The sequence below is a fragment of the Gracilinanus agilis genome, chromosome 3 (assembly GCF_016433145.1).
Source record: "Gracilinanus agilis isolate LMUSP501 chromosome 3, AgileGrace, whole genome shotgun sequence".
NCBI lineage: Eukaryota > Metazoa > Chordata > Mammalia > Didelphimorphia > Didelphidae > Gracilinanus > Gracilinanus agilis.
The window spans coordinates 341,101,623-341,125,388 of NC_058132.1; the positions used below are offsets into that span (position 1 = coordinate 341,101,623).

The 23,766-nt window shown below is 38.4% G+C and overlaps 1 protein-coding gene across 1 annotated transcript in view; it reads right to left on the reverse strand.

The window, feature by feature from the left end:
- Nucleotides 1–23,766, reverse strand: part of PDIA5 (protein disulfide isomerase family A member 5) — a 205,762-nt gene that overhangs the window by 11,375 nt on the left and 170,621 nt on the right. Inside the window, exon 14 of the mRNA XM_044670046.1 lies at nucleotides 8,684–8,814. Within this exon, the coding sequence (XP_044525981.1) occupies nucleotides 8,684–8,814 (131 nt within the window). The remainder of the gene's footprint in view (nucleotides 1–8,683; nucleotides 8,815–23,766) is intronic.

Sequence of the window (23,766 nt, forward strand, 5' to 3'; positions counted from 1 at the left end):
CTCAAAGCACCCATTAGAAGGACAGGGATGCTCTTTCCCAGGGGCATTTTATCTCTATCCACATCAATGACAAGAGGAGGCAGGAAGTTGGGAGGAGACCTGCCTTTAAAGTTTCTTGCTTTAACAAGGACTTCCCAGCATCAGGCTGCTATTGCATGGGGAAGGGAATATACATTCAGCACCTTCCAAGCAAGATCAATGTTGGTGAGGCAACAGGTCATTCTTTCTATCCACAAATGAATAAAGGGAGGCCTAGCTAGGAATGGGAACCTCAGCTCTCAGCCACTGTTCCCCTGTCTATCATTCCTTTAACCATCAGTGATGGGACCTAAATTTCCTTTCCAACCATAGCTTCATAATAAAACAATTTAAGAGAGACATCCATCAAACATACCTCTCTGCATCTCAGGTGAGGGGGTTTGCATCTGATAGCCCTTTTCAGATGTCCCAGAGGTTCTCTTTCTCATTGCCCTTTTTCCTCACAGCTGTCCTAGCAGGAAGTCTATTTCTTCCTATGAGGTTGGCTGATAAGAAAGGGGATGGATGGCAACCAGAGCAATCCAGACTACTGGCATCTATATCCAACTGACTGTCTTCTTGAGTTGAGTCAAGTCTTAGTGGAGATACTATCTAAAGGTAATTCTCATTTTCAAGAAATGAATCTTTTATTTTTATTTCTATTAAATATCTTTCATGGATGTGAGAGCTAAATCTGTACAATTGTCCCTCTCCCATTTCCTTAAGTACCCACATATTTACCTTTAGATTATAAAGTTTCTCATTGAAGAGTAGGAATGACTGGCTTTTGAGCCATTTCATTCCTATTGTCCATCTAAGTCTTCCTGTTTCATGATGAGCATTCAATAAAAAACAAGCTGATGAGGCCCTTAGAAGGAAATGTCGGCCCTCTTCAGTCTCCAGGCAGACCTCTTAAATCTGTCTTTGTTAGCCTTTACTGATGAAAACAAACCATTTCTTTCAATTAGTTTCCCTGATACTATTAACAAGAACTGAGAGATTATTTCCCTGATAATGATTAAACACCTTTTGACAAAAATCTGCAAAAGAGAAAGGTTACATTCAATGCACTGATATAGGAAAATAGTCTCAGGTTTTCTACCCTAGGAGCTCTAAGAGAAGGAATGAAAATAACGTGCTGATTAATCTTAGATGATTCTGCTTTCATTTTCTCTTTATTTGAAGGAGTAAAAAATATTTAAAAGCATTTTATACCAAACTAAAGATTTAATTCAACTTTATAACTGAATTTAGTGCTTGAGCCAACCTGATAACAGAAGACACCTCATTTCCAAGGGCTAGTGGAGGTCATCATCTACCTGGCCCACCCATTTTGAAGAATTAGATTATTTAGTTTCCAATTAATTTTTAATTGGCCTTTCCATGAACCCTTATTGATTATAATTTTTATTGCATTATGATCTGAAAAAATTGCATTTATTATTTCTGCTTTCCTGCATTTGGTTGTGAAATTTTTATGCCTCAGTATAAGGTCAATTTTTTTATATGTACCATGTACTGCTGAAAAGATGGTATGGTCCTTTTTATCCCTATTCAATTATCTCCAGATATCTATTAAATATGACTTTTCTAAAATTTCATTCACTTCTTTTACTTTTTCCTTACATTTTGGGGGGGTTAGATTTATCTAGTTCTGATAGGGGAGGGTTGAGGTCCCCACTAGTATAGTTTTATTGTCTATTTCCTCCTTAAGCTCCTTTAGTTCCTTCTTTTAAAAATGTGGATGCTATACCATTTGGTGAATATATATTAAGTACTGATATTTCTTCATTGCTACCTTCCTTATCTCTTCTAATCAGATCTATTTTTGCTTTAGCTTTGTCTGAGATCATGATTGTTACTCCTGCTTTTTTTTTATCTCAGTTAAAACCAGTAGATTTTGCTCTAGCCTCTTACCTTTACTCTCTGTGTGTCTACCCACCTCAAATGGGTTACTTGTAAACAACATATGGTCGGATTCTGGTTTTTAATCCATTCTGGTATCTGCTTCCATTTTATGGATGAATTCATCCCTTTTACATTTACAGTTATGATTATCATCTACATATTCCCCTCCATATTGATTTCCTGGCCCTTTCTCCTTTCAGTCTTTTCCTCTATACCAGTGTTTTGTTTTTAATCACTCCTCCTCTTCCTCCTCCCTTATTACTCCCCTTCCTACCACTACTCTTCTTACTCCTACTTCTCTCTAGGATCTTTTAATTACTGCCCCCAACTTCTTCCTCCCTTATATTACTCCCCTCCCCTCCCCATCCCCCACTTTCTTATTCCCCTTCTACTTATCTATAGGGTAAGATAGGATTCTATATCCTATAATAAATGCTGGAACTAGATTTTGAACTCAAGTCTTCTGACAAAGGTAAATCCTTTTTCTATTATAATTTACTGTCTTTTGGTATGGTTTTACTACTTTCAAGAACGTATATCATAATGTGTTAACAAAATAATTGCAAATAGATATCTTTAATGAGACTCCCCCAGCTAGCAGATAAATTTTGTATTTGGCATACAATCCTAAGCTAATGAGTGGGGCTAATGTGCTTTGCAAAAATGTTCCTTTAAGTAGCTGAGCTATGTATAATTACAATTTTGCTTATATTTTTAACTGCTTATTAAATTCTTTGCTCACTTATATTGCAAAAATAAACTTCAACTCAGATCTTGGGGTCCAGGTCAATGACTTTTTATTGACTCTTCCCCTCAATATTGCAAAGAAATAGAAAGGAAGGAAGAAATTAAGAGGGTGGGAGGAGAGGTAGAAAAGAAGGAAGGAGAGAAAAAGACTACAGAATCAGATGAATATTTGTCCACAGAAGGTACTTAACTACTGGTTGGAAAGTTTGATTTTAGGGGATCAAGATAAAACAATGAAAGAGATGGCAGACTTGGGGAGGGGGACAGAGTCCTTGGGTATAAGCTGAGTAGTGACATCATCTATCCTAAATGGATTAAATTTGGGGCTAATTTTTGGTAGGAGATCACAAGGCTCTTCAGCCCCATATTATCTGCAAATATTGGCATCTATATGCCCTTGCCAATCAGGAGAAAGTCTGGATGACTTGTGGGAGTTGGAGGATCAGCTCCACGACAGGTTGGGGGCTCTCTATGAGCAGAAAAAATAGCATCACTTATTATAGCCATTCTTTAAGGCATAGATGAAACATCTTTCCCTACACAAAATCTTCCCAGCCAAAAATGAGCTCCATTTTCTGGGATTTCTTCTGCTACTGATACTACTCCATTCTCACACATTTGTCTTCCTCTTCTTTTTTATAATAATTATTTTGTGCATTTTTTCCCCTACCTCTTAACATTAGTTTAAGATTTGTATGGCTCCCCAATAGCTACTATTAAGCATTGCACAAGATAGGTGTTTGATAAATTCTCTTTGAATATGAATGTTTTGTTTGGGGGCTGGGGTATGGAAGAAAAGCTTGCTTTGCATTGTTTAAAAGATTGTCTAAGACAGAAAGTGAGTAGTGACATCAGCTAAAAGCCTGATCATTCAGGGCCTGTACCTCATCTGAATCCTTATGTATCCTTGGTCTACAACACAGCAATTGTGATATCTTATCTAAAATGCTTTCTCTCTGAATGCTAATAAACTAGCTGATACAAGCTAACCTTCTATAGCCAGAGAGATGGGAAAACACTCCTTTTTTTTTTTTTTTTTTTTTTTTAAACCTTACCCATCTTGGAGTCAATGTTGCATATTGGCTCCAAGGCAGAAGAGTGGTAAGGGCTAGGCAATGGGGGTCAAGTGACTTGCCCAGGATCACACAGCTAGGAAGTATCTGAGTGTGTGAACCTAGGACCTCCAGTCTCTAGGCCTGGCTCTCAATCCACTGAGCTATCCAGCTGCTCCAGAGGAAGACACTCTTAAAATAAATCAAGAATGGCTTGAATAACTGGAGAGATTTTCAGTGCTCATGGTTGGGTCTCATCAATATAATAAAAAAGGATTACAGGATCTAAATTAGTGATTTAATTTAGTGCTGTACCAATCAAACTATCAGGGGAATATTTTATTTATTTATTTGTTTGTTTTTTATTTTAAACCCTTAACTTCTGTGTATTGACTTATAGGTGGAAGAGTGGTAAAGGTAGGCAATGGGGGTCAAGTGACTTGCCCAGGGTCACACAGCTGGGAAGTGTCTGAGGCCGGATTTGAACCTAGGACCTCCCATCTCTAGGCCTGGCTCTCAATCCACTGAGCTACCCAGCTGCCCCCCTCAGGGGAATATTTTAGATAAAAATAATAATAAAATTCACTTGGAAGAATAAAAAAATCCATTATGGAAAAAAATATAAAAATAAAGAGGGAATAGAATTTACACACCTCAAATTATAATATAAAGTGTTAATAATTAAAAACAATTTCATACTAGTTAAAAAAAAAACAAAAGTAAATCAATGGTGGCAATTAGGTGGTTGAGTTGACAGAGGACCAGGGCTGGAGATGGGAGATCTTGGGTTCAAATATGGCCTCAGACACTTCCTAACTGTGTGACCCTGGGAAAGTCATTTAATCCCAATTGCCTGGCCCTTACCACTCTTCTGTCTTGAAATTGATACTCAGTATTGACTCTAAGATAGAAGGTAAGGGTTTAAAAAAAAAAAAAAAAAAGCAGATCAGCAGGACACACTAGCAGACTCTACTGAACTAAAACGACCAAAATGCAGAGATCCAAAAACTTAGCAAAAACCTCCCTATTGGTCAAGAACTGCTGAGAAAACTGGAAAGCAGAATGGCAAAAATGAAATTTAGAACATCTTACATCATGTGCTATAATACTTTAAAAATGGCTACCTAACCACAATTAAAAAAAACAAACAAACAAAAAAAGAGGGCCAGATCAAGTCCCTTTAACAGATATGTCTACAGGGAGAATCCCCCCCCTCCCCTTTTAAAACTAATATTGGGGCAGGTAGGTGGATTAGTGGACTGAGAGTCAGGCTTAGTGACATTAAGGTCCTGGGTTAAAATTTGGCCTCAAACATTTCCTAGCTATTAACCCCCATTGTCTAGCCCTTACTGCTTTAAAATCCTTACCTTCAGTCTTGGAATCAATATTGACACTAAGATAGGAGGTAAGGGTTTAAAAAAATTATCTTTTGTCTTTATATCACTTAACCTTTTCCTATATCCTTTCCCCTGTCCCTCTCAAAGAACCATCTGTTATAACAAAAAAAATTTTTAAAGGAAAAAAAAGGAAGAGAAAAAAATAATCAGTAAAATTAATCAATATAATGGGAAAAAAATCTGAAGATATATATACTTATGTTCCATATCTGTAAACCTCCCTTTGCTAAAGGGGGGCAGTGGTGTCTTCTCATGGCTCTTCTTTGGGGCCATGCTTTTTTGTTTTAATTCTGAAAAATTCAGTTTCAGTTGTATTCATACTGTGTTTGTTCTTTACATCTACATTATTATAGTCAATACATATATTGTTTTCTTGGATTTGCTTGCTTCACTCTGAATTAGTTCATGTAATCTTTCCATAATTTTCTATATTCATCATATTGCTATTTTTCTTTAATTAATTAAGAATATTATTCTATGGCTACATGATTCATGTTCTTTCCCTTTCCTCTTCCCTCCCCCTCATAGAGCTGACAAGCACATATTGCTATTTCTTACAGTACAGTTCCATTACATTTATGTACCACGATTTAATCAACTATATCCCCATAATGAGCATCTACTTAATTTCTAGTTCTTTGCTAGCACAGAAAATGGTCCTAGAAATATTTGTGTATATGGGATCTTTCTTCTTATTACACATATACTTTGGGCCACATGCCTAGTAGTAGAATCTCTGGGTCAAGGGATATAGATATTTATTCACTTTGCTTGCATAATTCCAAACTGATTACTGAAATGGGTATATGAGTTTATAGCTCTGATTCTTCCAACATTGACTATTACCATCTTTATCAATTGCTGGACATGAGATGAAACTTCAGGGTTGTTATGATTTGCATTTCTCTTATTATTCGTGATCTGGGGTATTCTTTTATAGTGTTAGCAATTTGTAATTCTTTTGAGAACTGTTAGTTCATATCTTTTTACCACTTATTGAGAGAGGCTTTTTTGATTTTTAAAAATCTATCTACCTATCTACCTATAGATCTATCTATCTACTTATCCTGTACATTTAACAGAAAGTGAATAAAGGGCAAAAAAAGCAATAGTTATATTTTGTTAAAATAAAGGGGAAGAAAAGAATACTTGTGCCCACAGCCATGAACAGTACATGAATTACTTCCCTTATGAGAAGTACTTTTTTTTAATGGTAAGGTTAAGGGGAGGAATTCTTAATCAAACTGAAGACAAAGGTGATTTAAAAAAACAAAATAATTTAGATTATATGAAACTGAATAGTTTTTGCATTAACAAAAGCAATGTAATAAGGACAAGAAAGGAAATGATCAATGATGAAAAAAATTTCCCACCAATTATCTTTGATAAAGGTTTGATCCAAGATCTATAGGGAATTAACAAAAATACATGATGCAAATAACTATTCCTTAATGGATAATGGTCAAAGTATAATTACTTATACTCTAAGAATATGAACAAAGAGCTCTCGAAAAGAGCTGCAAATTGTCAATAACTGTATGAAAATATAGTCTAAATCACTGATAATAAACTTTAAGGTTTCCTCTTATTCCCAGTAAGTTAGCAAGTATGACAAAAGATGTAAATAGTCAATGGTGGAGTGACTATGAAAAGAAAGGTCCATTAGTGCATTGTTAGTGGAGTTTTGAATTGGTTCAACCAATCTGGAAGCATTTTTAAGATATGCCAAGAAAGTGACTAAAATTTTCCAGACTCTTTGACCCATGGAACTCACTATTAGGAATATACCCCATCGAGGTTGATAATAAAAAGAAATATCCAGTATATTCCAAGATATTTATAGAAACATTTTTAAAGAGTAGCGAAGAACTGGAAGCAAAAAATAGATATGTGGAGGAATGGTTAAACAAATTGATTCATGAATATAATGGAATATTATTTGCACTGTAGTAAATGAAAATGAAGAAAATGGAAAAGCATGGGAAGATTAATATGAACTAAAGCAAAACTGAAATAAGCAAAGCTGAATGATAAAAGACATAAAAGTATAATTACATAATATATAACAAATTATAATTATATGGAATATAATAATATAAAAAGTATAATGATCAACCTTGACCCTGAAGATGAGATTAAAAGAATCCATCTTCTCTTTGTCAGGTAGGTAGGAGTGTGTGCGTGTATATGTCTTGGAAGGGTGTTAATACCCCCTCATCTCCCCCATTTATAATGTTGTAGTCATTTTCACAAAGAAATTCTAAGGCCTTATGAAACCATAGCAGTGAAGGACCAGAACTCTTTATTAGGAGTCCACAAGTAGGAGGTATTCATTTGAAAAGAGAAATGGCAAAAATGGAGAGGGAGGATCCTGACTGATAAATCAATTGTCAGACAGAGATTCTGCATCTTGCTGAGCTGGCAGAATATCTGCAGGTAGTCAGCCTCCCAGGGAGCACAGCTGAGCCCTCAGAAAGATGGTCTAGATAGAAGTTTGGGGACCCCAATGGAGGGCTGATGACAACTGGGTGAGTTTATTACTAGACTGAACTCCACGCCCTGAGGTTCCCCTTAGACAGCTTCTATTATCTTCACTTCATTAGGCTGAGCTGCAACTTGGGATAAAGAGAAAGGTGAGAGCAAAGGAGGAAATCCAAAGGTCTGTTCTTTTAAGTATCAATTAATGTGTTTGAAATGAGAAGACACAAAAGCCCAAAGTCACATGTACCAGCATATGAGCAGAGTTGTGGCTTGTCCTTAGATTAGTCTTTGATTAAAACCAGACTCTTAGGGGAGGCTCAGAAGAGGAGGCGCAGGAACTGCAGCAGAGTGTCTGCTGCACCAAGAGGGATGTGGGAAGGTGGGTGGCTAGGGGAGGGAGAGGGATGGCACTATTCAGAAGGAGGGGTGTTGCTCAAGTTTTCCAGGCTACCAAGGGACTTGGAGGTGGAAGTGTATTCATACTGCTGCCTAATTAAAGAGGAAAGAGGACATGGTGGGAGTCTGAAGGTTGGGTGGCCTGCTAGGAAGGAGGCTGTCTAAGCAACTCGACATAAATAGAAATAAGGATTTAAGTTAAACAAAAGATGAATTCCCAACAATTGTGGGTCGTGGGTGTGAGATACTAGAAGAGGAGAAAGAAGGCAATTTTCTTCTCTGCCAATATTTAAGAATAAAATAGATAACTCTCTTCTATGTATGGACTGATGAAGTACGAATGCTGCAGACCAAGGTGTAGGGGGAAAGACATGGGACTCTGAGTTAGAGAATGCTCTTCAAGTCATTCATTAGCAGTACAACCCTGCACAAATTCATTTCCCCTTTCTGGACCTCCGTTTCCTCATCTATAATATAAGAGAGTTGAACTACGCAATCTTCTAATGTCCTTTCTAGTTTTAATGGTCTTCAAACTCTGAGAAGTTCCTGTGTGCCCAGACAATCTCTCAGCCTCTGGCTTTGGCCCAGAGATACTATTTTCCAAATAAATGGGAAGCTAGCACCCACTGACTCCTTCCTTCACACTGATTTCATGTTTAGAAGGCTAGGGCCTTGTCTACTCACAGGGTGCGTAGAACATGACAAGAGCATGCTTCTTTTTCTTCAAGGCTTCCCGGAAGTCCACGCCAGTCAGGTGCAGCACACTGGTTTGCTTTTCTTCCCAGGCAGGTTCTGGGGGTGGAGGGGCCTCAGGGCTGGAAGAAACAGAACATAACTTTGATTCCAACTATATGGGATATCTTCTAAATGCAGATATCCACAAAGATATACATTTTAGCATGTTTTAGGGAAGCCTCTTTACATTGCTACTTAAGAACCTTGTTATATTATTCTCTAACACACATATATTTAAAACATAGGTCTTGCCAGATATGGTAAAACACTCCTGTAATCTCTGTTCCTGGGAAATGCCAACAACTACTGTTTTGGGGTCTGGAAGTTCTGAATGCAGTGGAGCCCCTTCTAAGTCTGGTACTTATATGGTAAGCCCTTGAAAATGAAGTTAGCAAGCTGCCTAAAGACGGGCCAACAGACCCAGGTCAGAAAAACTGAGTTTTCATAATGATCAACATTGGGATCAGACTCATGAGTGGCCACAGCATTTCCAAATGGGAGGAAGAGAGAGGAGAGAGATAGCGAGAGAGGGAGAGAGAGACAGATAGACAGAGACAGAGGAGAGAAAGAGAGAGACAGAGTCAGACAAAGACAGACAGAGAGAAAGAGAAGAAAAAGAAATTAAGAAAGAAAAGAAGGAAGGAAGGAAGGAAGAAACAAAGGAAGGAAGGAAGAAAGGAAGAAAGAAAGAAAAAGAAAGAGACAAAGGAAGAAAAAAGGGAGAAGGAGGAAGGGAGAAAGTAAAGTAGACCAGAAAAGAAAAAGGTCTTATTAAGCTTAGATTTTTAAAAATCCAAGCTTTTTCATAGAAAGCTCTAGTAAAAGGAGATTAATGCATTAGCTACTTTTGAGATAGTTACTAAGGCATCATTTAAAGTAGACAGCATAATTCTTAGGGCTCTCTTTTCCACCCAAAATAGCTAAGTGAGGGAGAAGGTGAGATAAATACAACTGTTTGTTTTTATACTAATTTTCCTTTGCTCTAGTCTCAGAGTAAAAGGGATCTTTTTTTTTTTTTATTTCCAAGGCTAATCTTTCCACACCTGTGCTCTGTCCTCATTCCATCTCTAAATGTTCTCTCATTCCCAAATGTGACATATTATTCACAATTATTCCTTCAAGCATCTTGAATCTCTGCTTTTACATCAGTTTCTTCTTTTTTCATCTACAAATATACACATACCTCCTCCCTTGTCTTTAAAGACAAATTTTACCCCTCTCCCCCCAACCATTTCTATTTCTTTTCTTCAACCATCAAATTTCTGTAAGTGGTCAGTCATCTACTGTTATTCATTTCTCATTACCCTTGAAATCTAGCTCCTCTTTCTACCATTCTATTCAAACTGCTACCCAGACGCATTTCCCTTAATATTCCTCCACTATTTGACACCATTCCTCATTCTTTCCTGGAAACTTGTCCTTTCTTGACTCCCATGACATTCCACAATCTGATTGTGTCATGTCAGCCTGAAGTGGTTCTTATTCTTTCTCTTAGCCTTCCTCAAAGTTCGGTCCTCCCATCTACAATTATCTCTTCATTCAGAGAGCCTATGTACTCTCACAATTTCAATTATCACCTTTATGCATATTTTAGGTGAGAGAGATGAGAAGCAAAAGAAAGGCAACATATGCACTTACTATCTCTTCCTCAGAAATCTCATTTACTCTCACATCTTTATCATTACCTATATGAGAATGATTTTGAAATCCTTATCTCTAGCACTGAGTACTCAGCCTGCATTTCTAATTGCCTGTTGGACAGTTCCAAGGATGCATCACTTGTCACATCAAACCAGGCATGTTTAAAGCAAGCCTATCATCAGAGATGGTGTAGTGTAGTGGAAAGAGCACCCAGTGGATTTCAGGAATCCTGGCTATGATGTTTACTAAATGTGCTGTGGTAAATAACTCTACTAATGCCTCTGAACCTCGGTTTCCTCATCTGTAAAACAGGGGAAATGATTTTTGCATTTTCTAACTCACTTGATATGAATAAAATGTTTTATAAACTTAAAGTGATGCATAACATATTTTTATTTATACCAAACTGTTTAGATTTCTATTGATGGTAGCAATGTCCACCTAGTTATCAGGCTTGAAAGTTTACAGCTCTTTTTATACTTTCCTTCCTTATTTCTCATATTTTATCAATTACTAAATCCTGTTGATTCTCCTTTTACAATACTTCTCGAATGTGAGAATCATATACTCTTAGAAGAGACCTAATTCTAGGCCACAACTGAGCAGGAATCCCTTCAGCAACATCCCCTCAAAATAGGCATCCAATTTCCACCAGAAGAGGAATTCTACTCCCTCCCAAGACAGCCCATTCTATTTTTGCAGAGCTCTAGTTATTAGGAGGCTTTTCCTTATGCCAAATCTAAAAATATCTCTCTGCAACTTCCACCCATTGCTTTTCATTGTGTTCTCTCTGAGAACTAGCTCAGTATTGGAGATAAAGTTCATGCCCCTCAATAATTCTTTTCTTCTCCAGGCTAAAGAGTATGGGTGTTCAGCTTAAAGATTATGGTTGTTCAGTCATTTTGGGGGTGGCATGCTCTCCAGTTCCTTCACTATCCTTGTTCCCATATTTTGGGTATACTTACATTTTTTATAGAGGTCCCTTTCTCTCCCCTCCCATGGCCACCAACTTAGGACAGGTTCTTACTACTTCATGTTTAAGACTACTGCAATATACTTCTTGTCAGTCTTCCTGCTTTAAGTCTCTCCCCATCCAAACACTTAGATGCCCAGGTGATTTTCCTAAAGTGCAGGCGGGACCATGTCAACTCCCTATCCAATCAACTCCATTGGCTCTCTTTAGCCTCTAGCACACTCCATTTGATAATTAAAGTTCTTAACAACCTGGCCTTTTCCTGTCTTTCCAGTCTTCTACTTTCCTCTTCTCTACATAATCTATGATTTAGCCACATTGACCTTGCTATTCTTCCCACATGATACTCCATCTCCCAATCTGTGACTCTTCACTGATGAAATGCAAAAAATGCAAGAGAGGCTTTTGCTCTTGCAGGGGACCAACTGAAAACTTCTGGCAGTTAGAAGCCTTAGAATTCTGAAAGAAGTCAGTTGGTCCCTGAGGCTTGAACAGAGCGGAAGGACTAACTAGAGCTCTGCTTGGCTTTCGGTTTTGCTTTTGGCCTGCACTTTGTCTCTGGACGATTTGAACCTAGCTAATTTCTCTGGATCTCTCCCTGACCTTCTCCATATTATTTCCCTGTTTCCCTGCCTGTTATCCTGGGGCTCTCAGAGGCAGGGTGGCTTTTGGGTTTTTAGTGAATATACTTTGTGGGTTTAGTTTTCCCCAATAAGCAAGTAGGACATCCTTGAATTCAAACTATCCCTTTAGTATACCCTCTACTTTAAAAGCAACCAAATCTTCCCTGGTTGAGAGAAGCAGGTCTTCTCTTAGTCTAACCAATTCCTGTGACCCTCCCCCATCTTGAGTTTCTCCCTAGCGGCTGTCAGAAACCCCAAACCCCTCTCTCCTTCCTGACCAACCCTGAACATTAATAAATCCCTTTGTTACCTAATCAAACCCTCTGGAGAATTATTGTGTTGAAGAATTAGGCAAGGGTTGAAAGGGAAGGAATTATTCTCTTTTATTTCCTGAGGGAAACTGGAGGCATCCATCTTGGGAGGAAGTAGTTGCCCAATGCTTCTTTCTGAATCCCTTCAGTTTCACTGACAGGGAGGAGTCTTGCGACTCCCCCTTTGAGGACCTGAGAAACTGACAAGAAGGCCCTCAAGTCAGATTCAAACCACTTCTGCCTGGCTCTATTCCTTGTGTCTATAAAAGTACCTTTCCTGCCTGGAAGGGTTCAGCCTATTACCCCCACTATCTGCTGTCTCTAGCTTGGGTGTCTAGTCTGTGTTAGCTGCCTCTCCTGAACATCTCACCCTGTACCCTTACCATCCTAATACCATCTTGTCCATTCCTCCCTAAACTCAGCCATCCCTTTCATTCCTCTTCTATTACCTCAATCACTTTTTACCCCTCCATTACTCAGCAAGGGAAGTAGAGCACCCCAACTTTATTGCACCCTTTTATCCATCACACTGACTGCACTCCCACACCTGGAAGTCTCCCTCCTTCTCTCTGCCTCCTAGCTCCCCTGGCTTCCTTCAAGAATCAGATTAAATCCCAATTTCTACAGGAGGCCTCTCTCAGTCCCCCCATCCCCAACCTCACCCCTTCTGCCTGTCTTCTGAGATTTCCTTACATTTATTCTGCATATACCTTTGTATGCACACAATTGTTTATACATTGTCTTTCCATTACAATGGGAACATTTTTGAGGGTAGGGACCATGTAATTGCCTTTCTTTGTATTTCCAGCACTTAGAAGTGTGCCTCTCACTAGTAAGTCTTAATAAATGCTCCTTGATTAAGCAATAATCCAATTACCATCAAAGTTTTGGATAATTAAATCTTATATATTTACACAATACAAGTATACAGACTTATACTTAAATGTACATATAAGCACACAAGTGTATATATGTATACATATATCAGTCACACCACTCTCAGCCATTCAAATTCTTGTTCTTACCATGCCAAGATAATTGCAATAGTCTTTTCTTTCCCTCCTGCAGTTATGCAAACTGCAAAAATTACTCTACCCAGAAGACAGTTTTTATAATATTCAAAACTTTCAGTGGTTCCCCACTGCCTAATACTATCCCCAAATAATAACAAATAGATACAAAAATAAACATTGTCCAACTCTTTAGTCTACCATTTAAGAGTGTTCACAGTCTCAATTCTATGGATAAGATATTGGATTTGAATCAGAAGTCAAGGTCGTGAAGTCTAATCCTGACCCAATGGCTATAACCATCACTAAATTATAACCTCTGTGAATCTCAATTTCCTAATGTGTAAAATGGGGATAATAAAACCTGCTCACCTTACCTTGAAAGGTGGTTAGGAATATAGCAAGAGATAATTTATGCCAAGGACTGGGTCAAGTGCTATACACATTTGTGTTAGTATCATGCAATTCAAAGTACTATATACATGTCATAATGAAATTTAATTTGAAAAACATTTAATGCATGCCTATGTGCTGGGCACTATTATAGTCTGTCAGATGTGACATAATCTCTACAGCAACACATTGTACATAAAAGATATTCAGTATAGAAATATTTGCTGATAGAATGAAAGACTGGAACTTTTAACTGCAAGAACTGAGTCCAAAATTGAGGTGAGAGGGAGATTTTCAGTAACAAAGTATGTGTGAAGATAGGATTAACTCTTCCCTTGTCTATTCTTAGCTAATCAAATCAAGAATTTAAAGTACCCCTACTTACCATTAAGTCTGAGAGTTCACAAGTCACTTACCAGATTAAGCTCACACCTCCAAAGCCTTCCCCTCCCCAAACCCCCCAGTGTTAGGCAAATTTAAAGACTGCAATTGGTTTCTGTGAAGAAGGGAGAGTGACAGGAAATGATGTGGGGAAAAAGGGTATAAAAGAAGAGACCAGCATGGTTTAGGTATCATTCCTTTCCTGGTATTTGGAGAGATTGGCTGAGATTCCTGCTTTGGCTTTAGAGGGGACTTTTTCCCTGGATCCTGTGTTGGCTTGCTGAGTGAGTGAAGGAGATTCCTGCCTTGGCTTTAGATGAGGCTGCATTGGTGCTTAGACTTTCACTCTTTCTGTCTCTTTGTAAATAAAAGCTGCTAAAAGTCATTTTGACTTAAACTATAATATTTTAAAATCAGCAACCACAATATTCCTTTATAACTCTCATATTTAGTCAAAAACCTAAATTTAAAACTTACATATGGAAGAATAGTTAAATGCTTCTCTCTCTAAAGAGATGAAAGGGTAAGGATTAAGACTAATACTATTTAGGGATTACTGAATTAGAGGCCTAACTGTATATGGGTATTTGTATTTCTTTAAATCTTGCTCTAAATTATGTATCAGATATTTAAATACAAGAAACAGAAATAAATGTTGATAGTTCTGCTTAGCTATCTTAAAAAGATTTCTAATTTCAATTTAGGAAACAATTTCATGGGAAGCCACATTCAATTATATTAATTATTAAGTATATTAAATTTCCTTTTTAGTTTACCAGGCCTTTGGAAGCCTGACTAGTTCAGACCTTGAAGCACTGGGACTATTATGCTAATAATAAGCAAATGAATTAGGAGGAAAGAGCAATATTGTAAGTCATGTCAAATCAGTAAGCATTTATTAAGCATCTACCAGATCTATAGTACCAGACCTATAAACCAGACTATGAATAATCAGCTTAGCACACTTTGCTAAGCACTGGAAATAAAAAGAAAAGGTCGCCATCAAATAGAGGAAACAACATGTAAACAGCTATGTATAAATAAATTACGTACAGGATAAGCTGGGCCTAATCTTAGGGGGCAGGCACTAGCATTCAGGGGAATCAGCTAAGGTTTCTTGCAGAAGGTAAGATTTTTAGCTGAGAATTGAAGGAAGTCATCAAACTTAGAAATTAATAGCAAACATCACATATATAAACCAGAAATTAGGAATGGTTTCTGATCAAGAGCCTCTGACTTGGGGAAAAAAATCAATCATAAGTGACACAACATGAAGTCACTTAACGCATCAAATATTGTGTTTAGACAATGAAAAACAAAATATTCAACTCAAGCTTTTAAAATGTTTAAGAGGGAAATCAAACTACTGAATAACAATCCCCAGAATAAACAAAAAAACTTAAAACACTCCACAATGTCAAGGGCAATTGAGGACTGAGTTTTAACCTTGGTTCTACTATGAACTGCCTGTACTGCATGACCGTAGGCAAATATTTCTCTATTCTGTGATTTGGTTTTCTCACCTGTAAAATGAGGAGGATGGACTAGATGATCTTTAAAGGCCCAGTTCTATCATGCAAAGGGTCTGTGATTCCCATCAAACTGATCCTCCCTCTCCTTCAAATGTTGCCAGAGTTAGACAGGAGATCCCATTTAAGGGGTAACAAGGTACTATTGTTGATGGTCCTTTGGACTTGAAGAGGACCAATAACATCATGATGTTGGGATCAGAGTACAGTGTATTCAGCTGTGGCCAAATAGTCCAATATGAGCTCTACCAAAGGCTGGGCACAAAAGTCTGTTTGAACATTTAGGATGGAGATGTCTCTAGATTTGCACATCTCACATTTCCTTTGTACTTCTGTGATTCTGCTTTGCTCTTGGAACACAGCACCTTCTTTGGTGAAGGCATACTATTTTGGGTGGTACTGAGCCAGTGTCTCCCATGTTTCTCAACTGATATTAAAGTTCTTCAGAGAGATCTTGAGAGTGTCCTTTTTTGTATCACTTCTTTTGATCTCTATGTAAGTTCTTCATAAAACAGTCTTTTAGTAAATGTGCTTGGGATCTGGGCTACTTGGCCAGCCCTTTGGAGTTGTGCTCTCTGCAGTAGAGTTTGATGCTTGGCTGTTCAGCTTGAGAGCAAATATGGCCCCTTATCTTGCTAGATCAGTGGTTCCCAAACTTTTTTGGCCTACCACCCCCTTTCCAGAAAAATATTACTTAGCCCCATGGAAATTAATTTTTTTTAAATTTAATAGCAATTAATAGGAAAGATAAATGCACCTGTGGCCATCACCGTTCCCCTGGATCGCTGCAGCACCCACCAGGGGGTGGTAGCGTCCACTTTGGGAATCACTGTGCTAGATGATCTTCAGAATCTTCCTGTCAGTTAAATGGAAGTGATTCAGCTACCTAGCAATGCCCTGGTAGACTGTCCAGGTTTCATAGACATAGCAATGAGGGCGGTAGACTTTCTGTTTGGTAGTCAGCCTAATACTTCTCCCACACTTTCCTTCAGAGTCTCTCAAACACTGAGCTAACATGATATAGTAGGGAAATGGCTGGATTTGGACTCGAGATTTCAGTTCAAATCTTGGACTTCCTACTTTCTTCCTGGGTGACTTTGGGCTAAGCCTCAATCTCCTCTTCTGAAAATGGGGAGGTCTAAATGATTTCTAAATTCTCTTTTCTGCCTTTGTCCAGTTAAGGGAGGATGATAGAGTGAAAAGGAGTAAAAGGGGTGGGGGAGATAGAAAAGCTCAATAAACTTGATTTAAGTATTAGTTATTACTATAACCTGAGCCTCTGAGATTTTGGAATTATAGAAAGTTATTGACTTTTATCATACTTTTGGGATTCTATTTAGTCTCCAACAATTCAGAAGTCTTCTTTGCACCTTGAAAATGTTTTATTTCAAAATGGATTCTTGAAATAAGTATTTATATTTTCCCAGGAAAGTCCTCTCCTCTGATCAGTCCAATGCTAAAGACTCATTGTGGCCTAGAGGTGGCCCTGTCCCTGCTGGTTGTAAGCTCTAGCAGGTTCTATATAATTGGAAAGGCTTTGAAGATAGTCCTGGCAAGAGGCAATCGCTGGCTGAGGATCAGTCTCACTAAATTCAAAGAAGTTCTTTTCTAGAAGGTCTGGCTACTGGGTAATAAATTCTTTAGCCATGACAACCCATGACACAAAATAAAATACAAAAATGGTCTTTGGTCCTTTGCCTTTGGTAGTAGCAGAAAAAGGGATCAGAGGAGGCAAAAAAACTCCAAAAACTAATCACAGTTTAGCTCACCTAACAACATTAACTTTACCATTGAGACTAAATATGAGCTCTTTGTCTAATGACCAATAATTTGGAATACTCCTGAATATTGAGCCATATCAATATTGACATTCTTTGTATAAATGAAACCATAAGGAAGTTGTTTAGTTAAATGAAAACATAGTTCAAAAGTTTTCCTTGGAGAGAAATTATGAGGTTGAAGGAGTTTTTCTCATCATGTGCCCAAGGGCAATAGGATACATCATTTTATGAGATATTTGGTCATCTTTGTCTTGAAGTGCTCATGATGAGAATAAACAAAAAAGTGCACCATGAAGAGCATTGTGGCTTTTGTGGCAGAGGATAGAAATTTTAGGAAGAACTTAAGATCTTCCAAATAAGTGAACACATCAGTTGATAAAAAATAACACCAAGGCAAAGGCCTATGGGAGAAAGGGGAAAAACATATAGGAATATATAGTTTAGTATTGGGGAAAGGGGAAAGATGCCAAAGGAGATCCCTCAGAAGCTTTACTGTTTTTTTATCTCTCCACTCCCAGAATTAGGCTTCCCTTACCTTGGTAAATCCTCTCAATATAAGAAGGAAAAGAAAAAGCACAATTAGATACAAAGTACAAAAAAAATCAGAACCAGAAGTGAAACTTCTAATCAAAGGAAGTGATATGAAAAAAAAGATTATTTAGCGCAATCAGTGTCAGAAACTAAACTGTATTCTATTCAGAAAAAACAATGGGAAGGACGACTCATGGATTCTGGATAGTTAACAAGCACTTTAGCATTGTTTGTATATAGAAGGAATATTCTACAGTAGTGGTTCCCAAACTTTTTTGGCCTACTGCCCCCTTTCCAGAAAAAAATATTATTTAGCACCCCCTGTCACATACTATCACTGCCCCCTTACAGTTATTCACTGCCCCTAAACGCACCTGTGGCCATCACTGCTCCCCTGGATCACTGCAGCACCCACCAGGGGGTGGTGGTGCCCACTTTGGGAATCACTGCTCTACAGAGAGGTGAGGCATGATCCTAAAAGGTGTGATCCACCAACTGGAGGGTGGAAAGATGGACTGGATCCCACCTTCCACACAATATCTAACTGCTGGGCTTGTCTCCAAAACAGCCTCTACCTCCCACCCATCATCTATCACCTAAAAAGCCTTATGGCCCCTTTGTAAGACCCAATCTCCCGACCTCTCCCCCCAGGGGTTATCACCTCAGTTATAACTGGCTCCCTAGGAGCTCACAGCAGCAGTGGGATAGGCGCCATTGGGAAAATGTTCTACTCCTCCCTGTAGAGTACACCCTCCCTGCCATGGTGGGGAGCAGGCAGCCCTCAGAGCACAGAGTGAGTCACAGGAGGAGCTGAGAGGTCTCATTACACCAACCCCCTACCCCTGGCCAAACTACTCAAACCCACTTCACATACTTTGTCAAGGATATGCCACTCTTCCCATCAGGCAGGTTTACAAACTCCATGACAACCTCATCCTTTTCACTTACCCCACATATCTAATCAAATCAATCACCAAATTTTGTCATTCTTTTCTCTATGACGTCCCTCCCAACTTTCCCCTTCTGTCCAATTACACAATCATCTTTCTAGTTCAAGTCCTCCTCTCCTCTCACGTGGATCATGACCACTGCTTCCAAACTGGTATTCTTGCCTAAATTTTTCTCACTCTAATCCATCCTCCAAAACTTGCCAAAGGGGTTTTTCCTAAAATACAGGTTAGACTGTCATGCCAACCCCTTCCAATTAAAAAAACCTCTAGTCATTCTCTATTGATCCTAGGATAAAATGTGAACTCTTCTGTTTGACATTTTAAGTCCTTTACAATCTGGTCCAACCGACTTTGACAGCCCTATTATACATTAGTTCTTTTCCTATGGTCTACAAATCTGGGCAGACTGGCCTTCCTGCTACTCCTCACACATGCAAAACCAAAACTAAAACCTCCAAACATGAATAAGAAACAAAGGTAGAAATCTATCCTTTAAATAGATCTATGGAAATAAATAAAGAGGAGTTTATGGTGGTAACTTTCTGCTGAGCTCAAATTGAAGATAATTGCTTTTTGCTTGTTGTTTTTGCATTGTCTATGGGGTTCCGGCTGAAAAAAAACAAAAAAACTGTTAGGTTTAATGTTAGGTCTTTTCTTGGATTATTACATTGTGTATCTTTCAATCTTAAAAAGAATATCTGCTTGGCTAGCTATACTGACCAAACCAACTGAGTTATTAATGACTAACAATTATTATTTACAAATCTTCCCTACATATTTCCCCTCAAGACATACATGAGAATTAAAAAAGAAAAGCATATTCAATCACATTGTTCCCACTAAAAATATTATCCTTAATAATAGCCTTAATTATCCTTAATTATCTTTAGCGAGAACAAAAAGGGTATTCATATTAGTAATAAAACATTTTAAATATCATTTCTTTACCTCATATTTTAAAAATATCTTTTTGCATATACTTTAAACTCATAGCATATTAGTACAGTAGTACATTATATAACTTATAACATATACATATTGTTATGAAGGGAGTGAGGTCAAAGGGGGTCTTGAGCTGGTAACAGGCTAGCAGGAGGTTAGTGTTGGTTGTTATGCTGGAGTGGCCAACCTCAGTTGGGTATGAAACTTGCTTATGAAAGTACAAGGATCCAAACTCTGAAAGCTGGGTGCCCAGTGAAACCTCACTGCTACCACTAGGCTCCTTTAAGCTGTCAAGCAGCCAACCCCTCCCTGCTGAGGAAACAGCCTCCTATTGGTTATGGCAGACTGGCAGGAAGTGGATGGAGAACTTCCTGCCCCCCAACTTGGAGTTTGTTTGAACCGTAACAGCTCAGAATTCCCTTCTTGTTGCCTGTCCTCCTTAGCCTTTGATGATAAGGGAATAACCACAGGATTCTCTGGTTAAAGGCTATGGGATTTATTGGTCACTAGGGAAGGAACAAGGCAATGGTAAGAGGGCTTTGTAACACTAATCTGTTGCTATGAAATCACGGGCTGAAGCTGGTAGAAGTTCCTTGAAGGTCTTGGCTGACCGAGGGCTGGCAGCCCTCGGCAAGAGCAAAGCGGTCTCTGGTTAGGAAATTGAATAGATCTATTAACTAACCTTGTAAATGATGATAATCGATAATACTGATTTGCTCTTGAAGATGGGTCCTAAAACCCTACTCTATCCTAAGGCCTAAATTCCCACATTCCTCCTCTCTCCACCCAGGGCCTGGGGGGAGGAGGTGTTAGGGGTTAAGTGAGGGGGAAACAGAACCTAGCCTTGGGTTTCCAAGGCCTTTTATACTCTCAGTTCAACTGCCAGTTGGTATCTGCCATGTGGCACATGCCACCCTCAACATTCCATCCAGGGCAACTGACAGCTTTGACCTAAGCCAAACATGGCAATGCTAAAACCTGTATTACAATATACAAATATATGTCATATATGTCACACATACATCAAGAAGGCTTTCTTGCTTCACCTCTACCTTCTGGAATACCTAGCTCACTTTAAGGGGCACCTCCTCTTCCACAAAATGATTTAATAAAGAAAAAATGTTTTACATGATTGCACATGTAAACTCTATATCAGATTGCTAATTATCTCAAGATGTAGGGAGGGTTAGGGAGAATTTGGAACTCAAAGTTTTAAAAAAAGGGAATATAAAAATTGTTTTTATATGTAATTGGGAAAAGTAAGATATTTAAAAAAAATTTTTTTAAATAAGGGGGTAGCCCCAGTTGCTAGAACATCTCCCACTTCTATCACTTACCTGGGAATATGCTGTATCCCCTCAGCAGAATGTAAACTCCTTAAGGGCAAAGGTTGTCTCACCCCTGTATCTGTATCCCCAATGTCTATCTAGCACAGTGTCTGGCACAGAGTGGACATTAAATAAATGTTTGTTAATTACATCAGGCCAAAATCTATTTCTCTGGAACTTCCATCTATTGCTCCAAATTTTGCCCTTTGAAAACAAGAAGATCAAGTCTGTTCCTCCTTCGTTATGATAGCCCATTTAGAAATCTGAATATAACAATATTGTGCCCCTAAATCTTCTCTTTCCCAGGCTGAACATCCCCAGTTCTTTTAACAGATTCTTATAAGGTATGGTCTTCAAGACCTTTCACCCTCCTGGTCTCACTCCTCCAAATGCTCTCCAGCTTATTAATGGCCTTAAACTGTGAAATTCAGAACTATCTCTGAAGTACAGAAACTGAAGATCACACAAAGGGCAATGGAGAATTGCCCAGTGGATACAAGCAGGCTACAGCACAATATACAAAGGAGAATTATATAGGAAAAGTGGTGCAAAGATTAACTGAGTAGCATATAACTGGAAATTATTAATGGACAGCCAACATCTATGTTTTATCACAAGTACATGAGAAAGGCCCCCAGCACATCTGGTAGAGCCTTCATGGTATAGTTATGGGAGATCAGGGAAGTACTAAGGATAAATAGATTGGTTGGTCATTCCATCACTGGAAGGAATATCTATAGATCTTTTGGAGTAATGAGTACCCAATGTTCTGGCCTGTCAGGATTTTTTTGAATCAAAGTTCCAGTGTGCTACTAATTCTTCTCACCTTGTGCCACCTGCAAGTTTGATAAGCATGCCATCTGTACCTTTATTCATGTCACCTATAAAAAATGTTAAAGAGCTTAATCTGTCATGTTCTCTTAACAAAACTAAGCTGAATTTTGGGGATCATTGCATCATTGTATTCTTGATGTTCACTAATGATCCCTTTAATAATACATTCTAGGACTTTTCAAGGAGTTGAAGTCAAACTAATTATATTACCTGTTTTATAACAATAATACATGTTCAGTCTTTGATCCATTTGCAACATCAAGTCTTTTATCTTTTTAACAGAAAAAATGATTTCTCATCTTTTATCTATGCAATTTTGTGCCCTTACCCCTCTTTTGAATATAAATCTAAGCTTCCTTCTAAATGAAATTAGAATTTTCATACATGAGGCTTATCATTTATCCTAATCCATCTGAGGCTAGCCATATACCAACAGAGTCAAGTCACAGGTCTTCTCTTGTCTTGGTTTGAGAGGATTCTCAGAGCAATTTCAGCTTTTGCTGCTACTAAGCTGTATCTTGACTCTGCCATCTTCCATCTCCTCTGTCTTAGGAAACATGAAAATATGCCTGAATGAGGACACTCCAAGGGGATGGCAGGGAACGAAATTTCAGGGCTGGGGGATCTGAACCCCCTGCATAGTCCTACAAGAATTCCTCCTGAGGAATGCACCATACTTCTTAATGATGGACTGCTTTGCATGATCAGAGGCAAAAGGATAAGTCAAATTATCTGCAACAGACTATTCCCAAAGCTTCTCTTAGTAAGCTACCAGCTAGCTAAAGAAGGAGAGTTTGTCAGTCATTACGAACTCTTTTCAGCTGCGTGATTTCTACCAGTTTCTTATTTGCTGCTTCCTTCCATACCTGAACATTTACATATTCTATTTCCTGGGATAAACTGATGACTCCTTCTCTTGTATAGTAAGTAGTGTGTGGCTTATGCCAGTATACATTCGGTCAGCCAGGTGTCTGCTTGAAGAAACACATTGGGGATGCATCATTGCCAAGAGGGGCCTTAAATTGTTCCCTTTCAGCCTCAGCAGGCCAGGAGGGGAGAATGCTCTTAGAACAATTAATTATTCAATCCATAAGCACTTACTAAGTTCCACAGTGCAGGGTACAAAGACAAAGATGAAATAGTGCCTGATTTGTCAGAAAAGAATTGAGCAATGATTTGAGGGGAAGAGCCTGAGAAAAACCTCTTCCAAGTAATAATGAAGCTGCCATTTTTTGTCTCCAGGTTCTTTAGAGAGCTGAAGCCTTTGCTAGCAGAAAACATACTTCTTTCCCAATCTCTTCTGCCCTGATCCTCACTGCTGCCCCTTCCCCCTCACTCATGGATGGCCTGGTCAGCTCCTGGGCTTCTTTACCTACCCATGACTGTTGTATTTCTAGACATACTTAAAGCACTTCTTCTGTTTATTGAGCACAAAGTCACCAAACATTAATTACAACACCACAACTATGTGGCATTCATTCCCCATAAGTACATGCACAAAAGAGGAAGGGCTATTTGTGTAACCTGGAGCAAATCATTCAACACCTTTGGGTCTCAGTGTCCCTATAGATGAAAGGAAGAAAAGTACCTATTACTTTCTGCTTTATAGGCATCCTGAGTTTTATACAAATGAGGCAATACAGCTGAAAGCATTTTGTGGGGAAACAAAGCACTTGGCAAATGTTATGTATCATTAATTGCATATTGATCTTTTCTGGCACAGTCATACATACACAAAGTAATGAGTGTAGAATGAACTTAAAATAGGAAGGACAGAGATCTAGCTTGCTCTCTGTCCAGATCTT